This window comes from Labeo rohita, chromosome 13 (assembly GCF_022985175.1).
Source record: "Labeo rohita strain BAU-BD-2019 chromosome 13, IGBB_LRoh.1.0, whole genome shotgun sequence".
Taxonomy (NCBI): Eukaryota; Metazoa; Chordata; class Actinopteri; order Cypriniformes; family Cyprinidae; genus Labeo; species Labeo rohita.
In genome coordinates, this window is record NC_066881.1 from 655,476 (window position 1) to 674,887 (window position 19,412).

At 38.9% G+C, this 19,412-nt stretch overlaps 2 protein-coding genes across 2 annotated transcripts; one reads left to right on the plus strand and one right to left on the minus strand.

Moving 5' to 3' along the window:
* Positions 1–424: 424 nt before the first annotated feature.
* Positions 425–5,845, plus strand: degs1 (delta(4)-desaturase, sphingolipid 1). Its single transcript, XM_051126009.1, has 3 exons — positions 425–697; positions 2,308–3,050; positions 4,909–5,845. Exons 1-3 carry the CDS (start codon positions 616–618, stop codon positions 5,053–5,055), a joined length of 972 nt encoding a protein of 323 aa, XP_050981966.1. The 5' UTR covers positions 425–615; the 3' UTR covers positions 5,056–5,845.
* Positions 5,846–6,044: 199 nt separating this feature from the next.
* Positions 6,045–19,258, minus strand: nvl (nuclear VCP like). The gene is made up of 23 exons (XM_051126007.1): positions 19,020–19,258; positions 17,869–17,939; positions 17,747–17,799; positions 17,527–17,614; positions 17,374–17,434; positions 17,116–17,289; positions 15,444–15,567; positions 14,757–14,827; positions 14,530–14,664; positions 14,344–14,445; positions 12,430–12,547; positions 12,177–12,321; positions 11,543–11,720; positions 9,515–9,736; positions 9,295–9,399; positions 8,832–8,894; positions 8,543–8,662; positions 8,350–8,449; positions 8,152–8,258; positions 7,965–8,041; positions 7,533–7,621; positions 6,831–6,910; positions 6,045–6,482 (listed from the first exon to the last, which is right to left on the minus strand). The coding sequence occupies exons 1-23, from the start codon at positions 19,074–19,076 to the stop codon at positions 6,438–6,440; spliced, it is 2,385 nt and encodes a 794-aa protein (XP_050981964.1). The 5' UTR covers positions 19,077–19,258; the 3' UTR covers positions 6,045–6,437.
* Between the last annotated feature and the right edge of the window lie 154 nt (positions 19,259–19,412).

A 19,412-nucleotide genomic window follows, 5' to 3' on the forward strand; every position in this document is an offset into this window, starting at 1 on the left:
GTTGTCATATGTGGTCATATTATTACATATGTTATTTCTTTAAAATAATTCCTTAATGCCATAATTCCCCCAAATTATATGTAGTTTGAAGCTATTTCAATATACAGTTGAAGTAAAAAGTTTACATACACCTTGCAGAGTCTGCAAAATGTTAATTATTTTAACAAAATAAGAGGGATCATACAAAATGTATATTTTTTATTAAAAAATTAAAAATACATACATCCATGCAGTTGATTTTGTTAGCTACTTACGGTGGATAAACGGCTGTGAAACAAGATCAATTGTGAACCTCTCAAGTAAGATGCTACCGAACATGCAGCAGAAAACGGCATCATAAGGGTGTTGGTGAAGTGAATTTAGTCAAAGCTGGCGTTTTCTCATAGGAAAGGAGAAAGAGTGACGTAATCCAGAGACTCCGCCCACCGCCGTCAGTCTGCGTGATGCGTTTAGAAATCGAAAGATCTGTAGGAAGACGGCTAAATGAGGAAGGGAAGGATGTGGGGTTGTTGCTGTTAGACCCGTTCGGAAGAAAAAAAAACCCGGTTCCCATTCCCGCATTCACATCCTGAGCAAATACACTTACCGCAAACCAGCCGCCGAACTACCGTCAAAATGGGGAATCGCGTAGCTCGGGAGGATTTTGAGTGGGTTTATACCGATCAGCCTCACGCCGACCGGAGGAAAGAGATTTTGGGTGAGCCACTTTTCCGCTCTCTTCTCTTATGCGATCACTGACCAAAATGAGCAGCTATAAATCGCTTCTTGTACATTTCGGCGTCGTTTGGATCCGTTACGATGGTGCTCGAATAGCTGTTATGTAAAACGATCTCTTGAGGAAACTCAAACGCGCCAAATGCTTTTTATTTTATTGTGATGTTTCTGTAGCATCTGTAATGTGTAAAGTTGTTTTGTAAGTAAAGAAAGCCGTGTGGATGAAGTGTTTCGTCGTTCGGTTTGAGATGACCGTTATGTGAGGGCCACTCCCCGCCATGAGCCCTTCACTCCACACTAAACTAACGCTACAGGAAACCCTTCACACGACACAGACAACTTCACAACCACTGTATTTTATTATGCGATGTTTAATTGATTTAATCTCATGACATAAGTTAAACTGCGCCCTCTTTTATACGATCATTAGCAGCAGCGAACTAGTTTCATAACTATCCGACTAGAGTACGCATCGTGCGATTCTGTGTCTATTTTAACTATTTAATGTCTGTTTTATTTGCTGAGCCATGAATGATGTATTAAGTGTTAAAATGGCGAATGTGGTGGTGGAGTGACAGTCACATGAGGAAGGCTAGCTAATGTGGGAGAGGAGCTCTGACTGATTCTGTTCATTCATTCTGAATGTCTCACACACACACACACACACACACACACACAAAAGTCTGTATGCTGTTCATTAGTAATGCCCCTTTGCTCATAAACCTGCTTATGAATGCATGTGGAAAGCTGCTGAGCCAGCATTCCCACTAATCCATATGTGGAGTTTGGATAAACATTACAGCAGGTTAATGGGTCACGATACAATTCAATCATACTGTGCTTAACACAAAACTGCTCTGTTGCCAATTCATGATTTATTCATGATGCCCTCACTGACACACACACACCAGTCATCTGGTAAATGATTCTGTAGCTGTTCTGTTGTAGTCGTGCTTTCAGTTCACATGGACTGTGTGTTCTGCTGCATTCCCTGTTACACTATTATACTTAATAAATCCCACTGGACTGAATATGGTATGTGGAGTGTGACTGTTTTTCCTGCTCATTGGCGACAGTCCTGTTCAAACAACATATTGTCTTCGCTGTGATATTTGTTCAGCAAACTTGCCTGCTTTGGAGATGATTCAGTATGCATACCTGTGCTGACATGTAACTTTATACGCTATGGCACACACAGCCTTAGACTGTCATTATCTTGCCGTATTGCATTATGTAATATATAAACCCTGGATTAGACTTTGAAGTAGCACTCTTGCCTCAAAGCGGTCAGAACTTGCATTATAAAATGCCTCGTATGAAAAGTGCCCACATTTAAATTCTCCTGTGTGGCTTGCATTGTTTTCTTAGAAGCTTTAGGCAAATGACAGAGGCTTCAGGCTTCACCATATATTGCATATTTAGATAATGACGACGTTCCACAGCAGAGACGTACGAGCCACCGCACCAGATCCCGTTGGTGTCGAGTTGCGTTGATTTGTCATGGAAATAGAGATCATTTGACTGCGCTCATCCTTTCCATCAGACTATTTCAGTTTGACAATTGCTTTTTTTTTTTTTTTTTCTCTTTGGCAGCTAAATATCCACAGATCAAGTCTCTGATGGGACCCGACCCCAGACTGAAATGGATAGTCTGCACGATGGTGGCCGTCCAGTTTTTGGCCTTCTATTTGGTGAAGGACCTGCCGTGGAAATGGGTCTTGTTCTGGACGTACGTGTTCGGGAGTTGCATAAACCATTCAATGACACTCGCAATTCACGAGATTTCCCACAACACGGCTTTCGGCAACAACCGCGCCAAGTGGAACCGCTGGTTTGCCATTTTCGCCAATCTGCCCATCGGGCTGCCTTACTCTGCGTCCTTTAAGCGCTACCACCTGGACCACCATCGCTACTTGGGTGGAGATGGCGTGGACGTGGACATCCCCACCGATTTCGAGGGCTGGTTCTTTTGCACCCGTTTGCGCAAGCTCTTCTGGATCATGTTCCAGCCACTGTTCTACGCCATCCGTCCTCTCTGCATCAACCCCAAACCCATCAGCCAGCTGGAGCTCGTCAATGTGGCCATACAGCTCACGTTTAACGCCCTCCTCTACTGGAGCTGGGGTGCCAAGCCCTTGGTCTACATGATGATGGGCTCAATGTTAGGAATGGGTCTCCATCCCATCTCAGGACACTTCATCGCAGAACATTACATGTTCCTCAAAGGCCATGAGACCTACTCTTACTATGGATCCCTCAACCTGCTGACTTTCAACGTCGGGTACCACAACGAGCACCATGACTTCCCTAGCATTCCAGGACGCCGATTGCCAATGGTAAGACAAGATCTCAATGGTAAACCTCTGGTGTTTTACATTCTGTATTATTATTATTATTATTATTATTATTATATATATATTTTTATTTTTACTTATTTGGAATGAAATGAATCTTGGTATAGGGGTAACTTGGCAAACTTGGTAAAAAAAAAAAAAATCATGGACATGATTCAAAAAGTTTATATGTGACCCTGGACCACAAAACCTTAAGTCTTAAGTAGCCCAGGTATATTTGAAGCCAATGATACATTGTATGGGTCAAAATGATCGATTTTTCTTTTATGTCAAAAATCATTAGGATATTAAGATCATGCTCCATGAAGTTATTTTGTAAATCTCCTGCCGTAAGTATATCATGTTAATTTTGATTAGTAATATGCATTGCTAAGAACTTCACTTTGACAACTAAGGCGATTTTTCTCAATATATTTTTTTTTTATTTAATTTTTTTTGCACCCTCGGATTCCAGATTTTCAGCCAAATATTGTTATATGCTAACAAACCATACATGAATGGAAAGCTTATTTATTCATCTTTCAATTTCAAAATGGACCCTTATGACTGGTTTTGTGGTCTAGGGTCACGTACACATCATGAACAGGAAGCAAATTTATTTAGTAGAAACAATTGGTACTGCACCCAAACTATATCTCACTTAAAGCTCTTTTATTAAAATATCAACCTCAGATTTGGAACACAACTTGTTTCGATTTATGGCTTTAATTTTCTTGCAGTTTTAGAGTAGAACACATGTTTTAAAAAAATAGAATTCATTAAAGCGGTAAGCCCCAAGAAGCCGTGGTTTACAGTGAATTTATAACAGCTAAGGGGCGTTGTTAGGCACAACACTAAGCTGTTATATATTCACTGTAAAGCACAGCTTCGCGGGGCTTATTGCTTTTATAAAACGGTTATTCCATATAGATAGTAAGGTTTTACTAAATAAAACAGTGCCAATAAAGTGTAACGATATTAATAAAAACAATGTAGTTCCTCAGAACCGTTGTGGTTGCAACAAAGTGGTTGATGAGCAACACACAAACATAAACAAAGGTGTATGTTTGAAGAGTCATTTACAACAGCTTTGAACGTGGCTCAACCAATCAGAATCAAGGACCGGAACTATCCATTTTATAAATAAAAAAAAAAATATATATATACTATTCATGTGCATTCTTCATAATAACTTTTTAACACAGAACTTTTTTCTTCACTTCATCAATAATCTGCCAAGTGTCTTCTTTAAAAAGAGATAAAACTTAGGTCTGTGCTCTAAAGGACTAAAGAATTACAACAGTTTAAGTAGTTCATTTCATTTTCAGGTCTATGCTATGTGTTTTTCTGATTGAAGTCCCTGATAGTGTAACACTCTGGTGCAAGTTTGGGGCGGGACGATCTGTTTTTCCCAAATAGTGGCAGACAGGGGGGAAGTGCTCAGGAAGCATGTTGAGCTGAACTTTTGCCTGTATGATGATGAGATTGACTGTTTTGCTTCCTTCAATTTAATTCCTTAATTATGGATATTACTATAACATTAATACGTTTTTGTTGACTGACAGATAAACTAAAGATTCAGAGATTTTTATTCAAAGAAGAGGTTGGTTACTAAAGAATCACCAAACGGCATCATTGACTTGACTGACTAATCTAGTCTGATGTGTTAGATTAACTAATCTACGCATGTGGGCTGACTAAAGACATGTAAACAATGCAGTTTATCTTTCATAACATCAGCTACTATCCATACACACCAGCTCATCACGTACCGCAGGTCTTTGACAAGTTTTAATATTTAGACTGTTTCCTCAAATGCACGTCAGCGTATTAAGACGGCGTGTCCCTTTCCATCCGCCAGGTGAAGGAAATCGCAGCGGAGTACTACAGAGACCTGCCGTGCTACACGTCGTGGGTGAAGGTCCTCTACGACTTTATCATGGACGACGAACTGAGTCCGTACTCGCGTGTGAAGAGACGTCTTACAGGAGACATCAAACAGGAGTGACCGGCGCGGGACGACATCTGCTCAGCCGTACCAAACCGCAGACTGTTTTAACCTTCGCCTGCTAGAGAGTGAAGCAGGTACTAGCGATTTTTAGCCATCATTTCAGCCTCTGTGACACAAAGGAAATGGCCATGTTACCTTTTTCGTTTTTAGCAAGAGTGCTGATGAATTTTAATTGTCAACCAAAACATTTGAGCTCCTGTGTTGCACATGGTCTGAAGATTCAGGTGCTTTTATTATAGTTTAATGGAATTATGTTTTGCATTTGTTTCTAACACGTGCGTGGCCGCTGTTATACATTGACCGTTTTTATTTAATTGGCCACCAATTCATTTAACACTACGTGTTAAATGAACACTAAGTTTTTTAGTGTTTCCTGTGCTCGCTAACAGTTATCTATCTGCCCTCCTGTATGAATAACATTGACAGAGCTATGAACGCACTATGGAAGTTTCATTTCCAGTAGAATATGTTCTTGCTGAAGCAATGCATCGTTTTGCAATAACCATAGATCTGTGACGTCAGAGATGACCGAGCGTATGGTTGAGTACAGTGGATCTGTAAGTACCGAAAGCAATTAATGCTACTCGACTCTCATTAACAGACACCAAAGTCTGGCGGTTTGGTGTAGAGGACTGTGTGCCTAAGCCTCTGTTAAGTTTCATTATTTCATCAGTTAACCAAATGAACTGACACACCTTGGCTAACAGTGAAGTACTGAGCTGTCATCATTTACACATTTTATATCACATGAACTGAAAAGCCTTAATAAATTTGAGCTGGTGTTTAATGATTGTTATTGTTGTGCATCTAAAACATGAATGTTTGATATATATTTTGTATGAATATATTTTAACGCTGAATAGTGGAATTGCAGGACTCCACTGGTCAAAAGGTAATAGAAGAAAATAGACGTGTATGGACCAAAAACTAATTTTTTAGATCAATTCTATAGGTTTAATATAATAAATTAAACACACACACAAAAATCTCTCTCCGAACTCTTTAATTGCCGTTTCTTCAATTCACGATGGATCAGTCCGGGATGCATCTGAATGAAATGATGCCATTTTGAAACACTTCAGCAAAACACACTGAATTAGAGAGTGATGTGTTTTCTGTTTATGGTTTGTTGAGTGTCTGTTATTGACAGACTACATGAGTTTTAGTCACTGTAAGAGTGTCCAAAAACACAACAGGTAAAAATCTAAAAAAAAGAAAATTTAATTTGTAAACCAGCAATCATCTTCATGTAATGTTCAAGGTCAGGTAAAATCTTTGTGGAAAACATATGAGAAAACGCACAAGCAGCTTGTCATAATTTTGTATTTTTAGCACAAAATAGAATCTGAATGTAGATTTTTGTTGTTGACCAACGGTTGTCATCTTGTGAGGCTCTCTTTCAGTTTTTCATACATTAACTGGTCCTGCAAAATATAGGAAAATAAGAGGAAAATAAGAACCCATAATTAAAAACCACAAGCTTTGACCAGCGTGAGTCACACATCACCGCCACTGCACGGTACATCAGCGACGTATGAAAGCCACGTGGTGCAAATGTCACTGAACTCTTGCATAATGTAGCACAGCAGAAGAGTTCAATCAGGATGTTTCATGCATTCTGTTCACAGCGCTTTCGTAATGAATGTAAAGAGCCACTTAATATGCCAAAAAAGAAAATTCAAGGAAAAATGTCAACACTGCCTCACAGTAACCACACCAACAAAAACAGCTTGCTTCAGGTTCACATTTAGTTTGACTTTCTTGTTACTCACCTTCTTGGACACAGATGGTCGCACCTTCTTGAAGGCGTCTTCGAAGTGAACTCTGCTCACTCGGATGTCCTTCACTGGCTCTGTAAGATTAAAGACGTGCTGTTGTCTCGCGTGCGGATGTACACTACCAGTCAAAGGTTTTTGAACAGCAAGATTTGTAATGTCTCTTCTCTTTACCAAGCCTGCATTTATTTGATCCAATGTACAGCTTAAACGGTAAAATTTTGAAATATTTTTACTGTTTAAAATAACTGATTTTATTTAAATATATTTTAAAATGTAATTTATTCCTGTGATTTCAAAGCTAAATTTTTAGCATCATTACTTCAGTCACATGATCCTTCAGAAATATTCTCATCTCTCTTTTTAATAATACATTTTGTTTTTTACAATATTACCGCTTTTGCTGTATTTTGGATCAAATAAATGCAGGCTTGTTGAGCAGAATAGACTTCTTTAAAAAATATTTAAATCTTACTGTTCAAAAACTTTTGACTGGTAGTGTAGTGTTTGCGATTGAGATCACAACACACAGGTGCTTCAGATATCAGTGACAAGTGTGTGTGTGTGCGTTTGGTTTATATATTCTGTTTTTTGTTTTTTTTTGAGAAAGTAAAAATGCAGGAAGTTTGTGATGAGTAGGTTTACGTGCAGGGTTGGTGTAGGGTGAGGGAGAGTCCCTACAAGGATAGCTGAACAGACCTGTGTGTGTTTGTGCTGGTTTTGAGCTCAGGTGAATTCTCAGAGCATTAACACACGCCTCTCGCACCAGCGCCGACAGATCCGCACCTCTGAAACACAATACAACAACACACACTCAGCCTTCAGCCTATCAAATGAGTCCAAATACACTAAACCAAGAAAATAATCTGCAGTTTGTGAAAATATGCAATGCAAAACAGCAAGCAAACTATAAACGAACATCTCTAATTAGAGCCGAGTATTGCCATTGGATTGCAACTGAAACAGCTGCAAATGCATATGAAAGAGTGAATCTGCAGGTTCAGTTTCAAAGAGAAAAAGCTTATTTAAACATAGCTGCGTTAGAACAAGAACCTAAACTAATATTGTACGTAAAAATGATAATCCATTTGATTGTATGAACGCTGCTCTAATAACACTGTAGAAACTTACGTGAAATTTTCACAACGTGCATCATGGGCAATTTCCTCAAGATTGACATCTGAATCTAGAAGTGGTTTGGTTCCGCCCTGAAACATGAAAGAACTCGAGTTGATCAATCCACAGACGACCCATTTCACTTCATTAAAACTGTCCCTGTTTTATAAGTTCACCTTATGTTTGCTTATCTGATGTTTACCTTAGTAATAGTGACTAATATGGCGTGTCTGTCTGTGGGAGGCGGTAAACCCACATATAGCGTTTTGTCCAGTCGTCCTGGTCTGAGCACAGCTGGATCAATAATATCTACAAACAGACACGATATCATACACACATTATAGAAACCCAAAAAAACATGACAATATCTTCACAAACATGTCAGTATTACTCTCATCACCTGGTCTGTTGGTGGCAGCCATAATGAAAACCTGCTTGCGGTTCTCCATGCCGTCCATCTCGGTGAGCAGCTGGTTGACGACGCGAACACTGGCTCCTGACTGACCAAAGACACACGGCACCGTTACACGTTAGTCACCACTCACAGGTGAGTTCAGAAACTAGGTAACTCGTGTCTGTCGCTCAACTCTCACCTCATGCTCTGAGCGACGAGGACAAAGCGCATCAATCTCATCGAAGAAGATGACGCACGGCGCCGAGTTGCGGCCTCTCTGGAAGACCTGCCGGACGGCCCGCTCGCTCTCACCAACATACTGCAAACACACGGTAATCATGTTTTTTTTTTTAATTTGGGCTTCATGCAAAAAATGATTCATTTCAATTTTGGGTTGAAGTGTGATCTGGTTGAAACGTTCTCAACTTGAAATGGACATGAGATTAACAGCACCTGTGAGTTTGTACGATGGCAGTGGAGAAACTCACCATATTGAGTAGCTCTGGACCCTTAACAGAGATGAAGTTTAAGCCTGATTCATTAGCAACAGCCTGTAACGACAAAGAGAGAAGTTTCACGGGTCAATGAAGAATACAGAAGGCAAACTCAGTCTGATGTAACACCATGTCCTTAAAGAGACAGTTCACCCCAAAATGAAAACGGTCATCATTTACTTAGTCACAAGTTGTTTTAAACCTGCATGAGTTTCTTTTTTCTGGACCAGCATTTGTTTGGTTACAAATCTTTTTTGTCTGCAAAATATGCATGTATCCTGTTTACAAGTACCATGGTGATGCAAAATTATGGGTCAGCTAGCAAAAGTACGTCTTGGCTGCAGAGCTCTATTGCTTGTCCCAGTTGTTTAGTACAAAAACACTCTTTAGCATGGTGGAGACTACGAGAAATTAGGCTAGACTGAGGTGAAACAGCTATAAATAAAAGCGCACACACTTTGGCTAACAGGGTCTTTCCGCAGCCGGGCGGTCCAGCGAGCAGCACTCCGGCGGGCGCGCTCAGACCCAGAGCTCTGAAATGCTCCGGGTTATGGATGGGCGCCTGAGAACGTACAAATAAACACAAAACACACAACATTTATTTTAAACTTCAAAATGAGAAACTGAAAGATTATTCATACTCTAGAAGATTAACATCATTGTAAAAGCTGCTGTACCATGATGGCCATGTTGAGCTCCTCACGAATGTCCTGCAGCGCGCCCACGTCTTCCCAGGTGACGTCCGGGACAGTGGCGAACCCCTCACGCTTGGCGGACGGCTGGACTTTGGCTAACGACGTCCTGAAGTCTGACATGAGGACACAGAGTGCAGAGAGCTGCTCCTCGCTCAGAGACTCGTTCTTCTTCAACAACGACAACAGCTGCTCCAGATCTGCTTTCTGACAGCACGACAGACGTTGTGTTTTACTGTGGTATATTAACTGCTAAATATTTCTGACAGAGACGAGCATTGTGCATTTGGCAGTTGAACACAAAATGGTCTGATGGAAATTGTTTTCTTGAATATTCATGGGATAGCTCACCTAAAAACAAAAAATTCCAGTCCGTTAATTAACATCTTGAGAAGACAAACGCTGTGTGTTCGTAAGAAACAAATCCATCATTGAGACTAAAATATCCATAACACATCCTCCAGTAAAAAAGTGGTCTGGTCTGAATCAGGAGAGAAATCTGCACAGATCAAGCACAGTTTACAGCCAAAACAGCTGTAAACAAACGTGGCTGGATTTTAATGTGAGAGACAACAGGAGAAGGACATTTTCACTGGAGGAAGCGTTATCATTGATTATGGATTCGTATTTGAGATAAAAATGTCCTGATGGATTTGTTTCAGCTTTTGTCTTCTCAAGATGTTAACTGATGGACTGGAGAATTGTGGATTATTGTGATGTTTTTATCAGCTGGTTGGACTGACGGCACCCATTCACTGCAGAGGATCCATTGGTGAGACAGTGATGCAATGACACATTTCTACAAATCTGATGAACAAAGAAACTCATCTACATTTTGGATGCCCTGAGGGTGAGGACATTTTCATTTCCTTTAAGCACAGCAAATATTTGCATGGAAAGCAAGAATAGAGGAAAAGCTGATGAGCTAGAAGCATTCATGAATGTACTGAATACATGTTTAAAGGCTCTTTCCAACCAAATGTGTTGCCAAAAAAATGAAACAAAACGGATGAATGGTCAATCTCAACAACAGTGGTCAATAACATGAAATCAGACCCATAAAGCGTTGACTATTTCATGCCAATTATTTGCCAATTCAGTATTCAAAGGGTTCATGAACTAAAAGCAGTCACTTATTTAGCTTGTGTGGAAAGTAAGGCTGCAGTTACATCCTACTTCAAACGGGCATTAGTGCTGTGATAAGTGTATCTGCAGTGGTTGTGAATGAGCCTTAGAATTGAAGTGCTTCAATCCACAACGAGCAGATTATGAAAACTGACAAGCGACTTTCATAACTTTCTTTGACTTTGTATTGTGGGAAGCTGCCTCCCTGTCATTCTGACAAAAAAACAGAACAATGTCTAAAAACTGCTATGTGACAATGTGTACAGGAAACAAGCTAAAAAAAACCCCCCAGAACTATGTTTTTATAAGCTGTCGACCCAAAAAACGAGTGTTTCAGGACACAAATAGTTGTAGATGTCAGGGTATTTCACGTTGTTGATGAATTCAGATGAATCATTTCTCCAACAAAAGGAGGGTAAGGAAAAGGAGCACTGACATAGACTAATAAAATTTTGTTTCTCAATATATCTCCTCCTCTCAGGTTTACATAGGGTGGTGAAATAAACCTTTGACATAGTTAAAATAATGAATGTTTCCTGTGCTGATTCAGTTTCCCTCCAGTGGGCGGTGTAGTTCTCAGACTAATATGACGCATTGTGCTCTACTTTTATGTCCTGATGTCCTTAACTATCTTATAAAAAGATTTTAACTTGTTTACTGTACACCTTGTCATATAGCAGCTTTTAGACATTGTTCCGTTTTTTGTTATAAGTCAGAACTGACAAAGAGCCTCCCACAATACGAAGTGAATGGAGACTGTTAAATCGTCCCCCGCCCCCAGGTGGGAGTGGTTTTCAAATTATGACGCGTGTCGCTCTGTCTCTATGTCCTGCTCATGTGTTGTGCTGTGGTGTGTATGGCTGTATATGAGGGACGGTGCTGTCGTACCGGTGGCGTGTCGTCTTCTCTGTTCGGCTGCAGCAGGATTCTGTTGACGGCAGTCATGGCCGCCTCTCGACACAGCGCCATTAAATCTGCACCCACATAACCAGGAGTGAGACGCGCCAACTGTCTGTAGTCAAAATCCTCGGGCAGCGTGATTTTACGACAGAGCGTCTTCAGAATCCTGGGTTAGGAGAAATTGAAGATAAGTAAGAGGTGAATATTATTTTCAACATTCAACGTGACTTCATTTGAACGCATGAACTCAATTGAACTAGATTAGTCTAATTAAAGTAAAATATACTGTTGACAAAAATGTGCAGCTGAAAGAATGCAAGTGCCAAATTTAAGCTTAAATGTAAATGAGAAGAAGATTCAATTTAATTAAATCAGTCCTGAATGCCAAAGTATTTAGATGCATGTAATTTCACTCAGCTCAACACTTTCAAGTACAGTGAAGCCCATAACTGCATTTACAGTACATCTGTAGTAGTGCACAGTCCATCCTGTGTGAGCTTAATTAGTTTAAACTGTATTTCAACATATGACCTTTTAGCACTAATATCAGCAGGCCCCAGCTGACTCAGCTTATTTTGTGCTCTATATGCTGCAATGCATTTTTTCGGTGAGAGTAACGTACTTCAATCGCGCACCCTCATCGGGAATCCCCAGACAGATCTCGCGGTCAAACCTGCCGGCTCGACGCAGGGCCGGGTCCAGAGAGTCTGGACGGTTAGTTGCTCCAATAACCAAGACCTGAGCAGGTTCTGATAATGAATTGAGGTCTGAAGACAACAACAAACAAACATGATGAGTGTAAAAACACACAAGAAGAACAGAAACACTGAGCACTAACACAATAATCAGGTGCGTTTCAGAAGAAAGACACGTACCGTCCATGCAGGTGAGTAACTGAGCGACGATCCTCCTCTCCATGTCTTTGGACGCGATCTCTCGTTTTGGCGTGATGGCATCGATCTCATCGATGAACAGGATACAGGGAGCGCTGCTCTACAGGAACAACACGCACCGAACACAATCAAACAAGCACCAACAGAGAAACACCTATGAATGTGTTGACAACACTGATTTTACTGAATCCTCATTTTGGGGAACCTGATAGTGATGTCTTCTGTATTTAATGTAATTTTGAATAAATCTCTTATAAAAACAAGTTAGAAAAGCCACTGTTTATCAAGGAGTAGAACATAATTAAATCACTGAAGATAAAAATGTATAATTAAAATGTTTATATGCAACTCAGCTGGTTCCAGGGTTCGTACAGATACTGTAAAATAAAGACTTTCAAGGACTTTTCAAGCACTACTTTTTTTGTTTTTTTCAAGGACTTTAATCAGGGATCTCACTTGTGGTTTGATGTTTTCTACTGTTTATAAAAAAAATAAAAAAAATCAGAAAAAAGATTTGTGAAACCGCTCCGAAGTCCCGATCTGAATCTAATGATTCGCAATCTCCAAGGCTCTGTTTCGATCTAAAGCAATAAATCGGCGAAGCCACTCCGAAGTTCAGATCTAAATCAAATGATTTGAGATCCACGCTCCGAAGTCCCGATCTGAATAACGATTCGCGAACCATCATTTCAGATCAAGATTCAGATTCATTCATTTCACGGAATGATTCAAGAACCTAAATCTAAATCAAAAGATTCCCAATTCAAGATACGATTGGATCGCTTCAAAACAGCAAATCAGTGATGCAGTATATTTTTTAAATGTTTTTTAAATGTTTTTAAAAATCAATTACAAGTGAAGTTGAAATGCAAAGATGAATGGCTTTTTTAATCTGGTGTTTCTGGTGAATCGCTTGAAATAAAAAGAAATCACGAATTTGAATCAATCGGAGCGGTTCCAGTGTAAATGACTCACTCAACTGATGTGGTTCATCTGTTCCTCTTTGTGCACCTTCAGCCATGTTTACACATCATTACTACTACTGGCTTAGCTCGCTAGTTTTATAACATTAACTTAAATGGACAAAAAAAAAAAAAAAAAGTATAATGTTTTTTTTAATTGCGTGAAAAGATGTGCTTGTTAAAAAAATGAAACACATTTCATAGATACACTGTCTTCTAATAATTCATATATCTTTAGGAATATTGCTATTTTCAAGGGTTTTCTAGGCCTACATTTTAAAAAGTCAACTTCAAGCACTTTAAAAGAGAAGTCCACTTCCACAACAAAGATTCACAGTAAAAGCACTCACCCTCTTGTCATCCAAGATGTTCATGTCTTTCTTTCTTCAGTCGTAAAGAAATAATGTTTTCTGAGGAAAACATTTCAGCATTTTTCTCCATATAATGGACTGATATGGTGCCCCGAGTTTGAACTTCCAAAATACAGTTTAAATGCAGCTTCAAACGATCACAAATGTGGTTGTAAATGATCCCAGCTGAGAAAGAAGGGTCTTAACTAGCGAAACGATCGGTTATTGTCATTTAAAAAAAAAAAATTTACAACCGCATTTGGTAGCGTTTGGGACCTTTATATGGAGAAAAATGCTGAAAACAATTTCTTTACGACTGAAGAAAGACAGACATGAACATCTTGGATGACAAGGGGGTGAGCACATTATATGTACATTTTTGTTCGGGAAGTGGACTTCTCCTTTAAGCACCTTGTATGAACTCTGTGGTTAATTATATTTCCTAAAAATAATTAACAATTAAATCTGATAATTTGAAATCAGCTCATTTTAACCTTCAATATTATAGTACTGTACCAGCTGACGTAGTGCCCTGTACAGTTTACCTGTTTACCACAAAGAAGTGTTCAGAGTGAGACTCTTACTATGGCTTGCTCAAACAGTTCCCGCAGCTTTTGCTCTGATTCTCCAGAGACTCCTGACACCAGTTCTGGAGCAGAGACCTTCAGCATCGGCAAACCCACCTCCTACACACGTCAGACACACACACACATCAGATCTACTCGGCAGTGAAAACACACACACACATTCGTGTGGTCAGCGTGACTCACTCCAGCCACAGCCTGAGCCAGCAGCGTCTTTCCACACCCCGGCGGTCCGTGCAGCAGGAATCCACGTGGAGGAACGACGCCGAGCCGCTGGTACACCTCCGGGTGTCTCATGTGGATCAGCAGCTTACAGACCTCCTGAAGAAGACAAGCAGACGGAGACTGTCAGACACTCGTATGTGAGTAGGACAGACAGATGAATGGATGTGTGAACAGATGTGAAGCAGCACCTCTAGAGTTTCCTCACTGCCACCGAAATCCTCGAACTTCACAGATGAGAACTGCAGCTCATGGCTCTTACCTCAAGTTAAAACGAGAATTAACTGTTATTTATTTATTTTAAATCTGAATTATTTACATTTTTGGGGGATTAATATCACCGAAGCATGTCCGGGTCATAGTGTGTCTTAAAATGACAAAAACAAAGAAACAAATTTTCATGACAACTAAGCCTATTTTCCATTTAAAAACACTACCATCGTGATGTATCAGTACTTTACAATAAGGTAACATTAGTTGACTACATTATTTAATGCAAACTAACAATGCAAAAGTACTTTTAAAGTATATCTGTTAATGTTGTTTTAAACATTTACTAATATATTGTTAAAATAAAAAGTTGTATCTGTTAATGATTTAATGGATCTGAACTAACCTAACCAAACAATGAATATTTGTATTTTTATTAACTTATGTCAACAAAGACTGATATTTACTGCAACAAACATATTGCTCACTGTCTAATCAGACTAATAAGACTTTATTGTAAAGCGATACAACATTTTTTATACATGTATGACAAAAGTAGTTTCTCACACTGCATTTTCTTAAAAATAATGTTCCTGACAGCTTTGGTGAGACGGATCCTTTTGATGACTAGAGCACTAGTCAAATATGTAATGACTGATTTCACTGACTCTTTTTAGCCTGTATCCCAGCAGTGATTTCTGCATCCTCATCATTCTGGTTCTTTTTTGCTCTCTTCAGTTTCCTGCTCTTTGGCTTCTTTTCCTTCTCCAGCATTGATGAATCTCTCTGCTTCTGAAAACATATTCTGATGTGAGATCCACCAGATGCACAAGCAAAACACCCCATTGCATATTTTGGCATTTTTTAACAAATGAGGGCATATCAATACTGGAAACTTGATGTAAAGTATTAATGATGTAATTTTATACATAAAATAGGGCTGTCAGTTTAATGCGTAAACCTTATTAATTAGTTATGAAAAAATAACACGATTAAAATATTTTAACGCAGTTGACACGCTGGCCCCGCCCCCAAACCAGTACGTCATATATTTCATATGTTGGCAAATATGATACAGCGCGACAACGCTATAAATGCAGTTATGCCCTAAAACGTAAGATATTGGTGCAAAAAAAGCCCCTGTCTCATATTTATATATCTCACCGGATTTATTCACCCTCATGTCATTTCATTTGTGGAACATAAAAGAAGGTATTTTGAAGACTGTTGATAACAAAGCTGTTTTGGCTACCATGACTTTCATTATATAAACAAAAAATACTGAGATGTTTATTAAATGATCTTCTTTTATGTTCCATAGTTTACGTTAGGCCGTTGTAGCTTAAGTGTTTTTGTGTAATAAGTTTCATGTTGAATCAATTATTTCTTTCTAAAGCTACAATTTGTAATGTCCACTTGATACTTTCTCACTGAACACAAAAAAAGCTTTAATTAATCTTTTGTGGGTATTTTCACAGTCAAATTATTTTGCGATTAATTACCGATTAATTAATCGACACATCACGTAATTAATTAGATCAAAAATCAACTGACAGCCCTAATAAAAATGAAATCTGATTTTCTTTTGAAAGCACTTCTACAGACGTTCAACTGTCTTCTGTGGGGAAAACATAAACACACCGTTACAAAACATCAAAATAATCCATAAGTAATCCATATGACTCCAGTCCATCAATTAATGCGTTGTGAAGTGAAAAGCTACGTGTTCATAATTTAAAAAAAAACATCGTTAAAGCATTTTAATGTTTAACTGTCACTTCCGGCTAAAAAGTCTGTCCATAATCCATAATAACAAAAATCTCCTGAAAATCTACTCAAAATCCTCCCACATATTTGTTTAGAGCTGTTTTGGCTTGTAAACAGTGCTTGATCTGTGCAGATTTCTCTCCTGATTCAGACCAGACCACTTTTTCACTGGAGTAAGTGTTATTATGGATCACAGACATGTATTTTAGTTAAAAACATCTTGATGGATTTGTTTCAGCTTTTGTCTTAAGATGTGAACTGATGGACTCGAGCGATGTGATGTTTTCATCAGCTGTTTGGACTGACGGCACCCATTCACTGCAAAGGATCCATTGGTGAGACAGTGATGGAATGACACATTACTGCAAATCTGATGGAACAAACTCCTAATCTTGAATGGCCTGAGAGTCAAGACATTCTCAGCAAACTACTACTTTAACTGAGCGCAAGCAGTTGGAAAACAATTTGGATGTGTATTAAACATCAACAATTAGAATGTGTTTTAGTGCTGTAGGTTAAACTTTAAAACAAAAACAAAAAAACAACAACAACACACTAACAGCTGATATTTACCGCAGCACTGGAGGACTCTTCCTCACACAGATCGATGAAGATGTTCTCCTGCTCTCTGTTTCCAGTCTTATCGATGACCCAGCCGTCGCTCCTCTGAGGGGTCGAGCTGCTGCCGGCGTTTCGCGCTCCTTTCTGATAGAGGGACGTCAGCGAGCTGTTCATGTGATTTGTGTGCTGTTGAAGAAATGAAACCATTTACCGCATTCTACCTAAAGTCAGATCTGATATTTCTTGAAGTGTAAAGGCAAAACGAATTACTTCATGTTCAGGAATATCATCTTCACTGTCTGTGCTGTACTCTGTGACGTGACTGTCGTCCCTGAAAACCATCGGCACAAAGCAAAGTTGAGTGCAAAGTGAATGTGAATCGTCTTGTGAGCTCTGATGGCAGATGTGACTGTCATGTCTCACCCGTCCTCTTGATTGCGTCTCGCTCTTTTGGCCAAATGTTTGTTTTCCAGGGCAGAGATATCAGACTCGCCGCATATCGCCGCATGCACTACAGATGTCACACGCATATAATGTTTCAAGGTGTTTTAAAGGTAACAGTTTAATCAACAACATAAATAAAATAAAACACAAAAGAAAATATTGATATTTAATGCTCAGTTTTCATTCAAGTCAGTCAGACCTTTTTCCACTTGAATCCTGAAAGCCGTCTTGTTCCTCCGGCCGTAATCAATCCTGCTCAGATCACAAACGCATCAGCCTCAGCTCTCAGTTCATTCAGTCACACAGTAAAACAAAACTCACCTGAACTGCTGCTGAATCTCCGAGGCCATTGCTGCAATGTCCACATACGGATCATTGTGTGATTTCAGATACTGAAACAGGCAGAGAACAAAAGTTACTGGATTGATTAATCAAATGAAAATCCATCATAAACTCCTTAAAAGAAAGAAGCAAAGCAAAGCATGAAGCAGCGACTGCTGCCAATCAAATGACATTTTTGCAAGCTTCCAAATGCAATGTAGACAAATCATTACATTAGGACGTTTTAGAGAGAAAGAAGATAATAATGTACATGAGAAGCAGACATGTATGTACGCTACAAGTCAAAAGTTTTTGAACAGTAAGAGATATGTTTTTAAAGAAGTGTCTTCTGCTCACCAAGCCTGCATTTATTTGATCCAAAGCACAGCAAAAACATTACAATTTTAAAATATATTCACCAAAATAACGGTTTTCTATTTGAATATATTTTAAATATATTTGTGATGTCATTGCTGATTTTTAGCAGCATCACTCCAGTCACACGATCCTTCAGAAATCATTTTAATATTCGGATTTGCTGCTCGAAAAACATTTATTATGTTGAAAACAGCGGAGTTTTTTTTTTTTTTTTTTTCAGGTTTGTTTTAAGCATTTATCTGAAACAGAAATCTTTTGTAACATTATAAATGTCTTCATCATCACTTCTGATCAATTTGAAGCATCCTTGCTAAAAGTATTAATGAAGACTGGAATAATGATGCTAAAAAAATGTAGCTTTGATCACAGAAATAAATTACATTTTAATATATATTTACATACAATACAGATATTTTAAGTAATAAACATATTACCTAATATTATTGCTTTTGCTGTATTTTTGTTGAGCAGAAGAGACCTCTTTAAAAATAACTGTTCAAAAACATTTTGACTGGTAATGTAAAAATATAAAAGTCTGGGAAAAGGTTACATGTGCTGCGTAAACTTAAACTTTCTTAAGTTACTAACTAAAACCATTAATAGTGCATTACCATTAGAGAATTTCAGTACTTTGACCTTTAAAATAGTGATACATATTTACACCTTCTCTTATTTATTGCATGTTTTAATTCTCCTCTTTGCTCAGATAACTCATTGTACTTTATAACGTTAGTGTTCTTTGAATTTTACCAGTAAGAAAGCTTTCGTTTTACCTGCTGGACTCTGTGTTTGAGTCTCTGATCTATGTAATAAGCACCGCGGTTCTTCATCGTTCATTCCACATGAAGCCAAGACAGAAATCCACTTTACAATAATGTAGACTTTAAACGAAAATAGGAAACACTAAAAACAAAACAGCAAATGTTTACAGTTGCATCTTTAGCATCGCGCTGCTGCTGTACATGTGGAAAACTGAACACACGCTGATCCGCCGCTGCCGCACACACAGCAGCGCCGCCTGTCGGCCTGGAGAACAGCAGCCGCGGCAGCCATGTTGTACGGGCGATCCCAAAAAACGGTGCCTGAAAAGATTATTCAAAAAGTCAGCTGCGAATGACCATCATTTTTAGCGCCACACCCTTCAGCACTTCCTAAACCGTAACTGT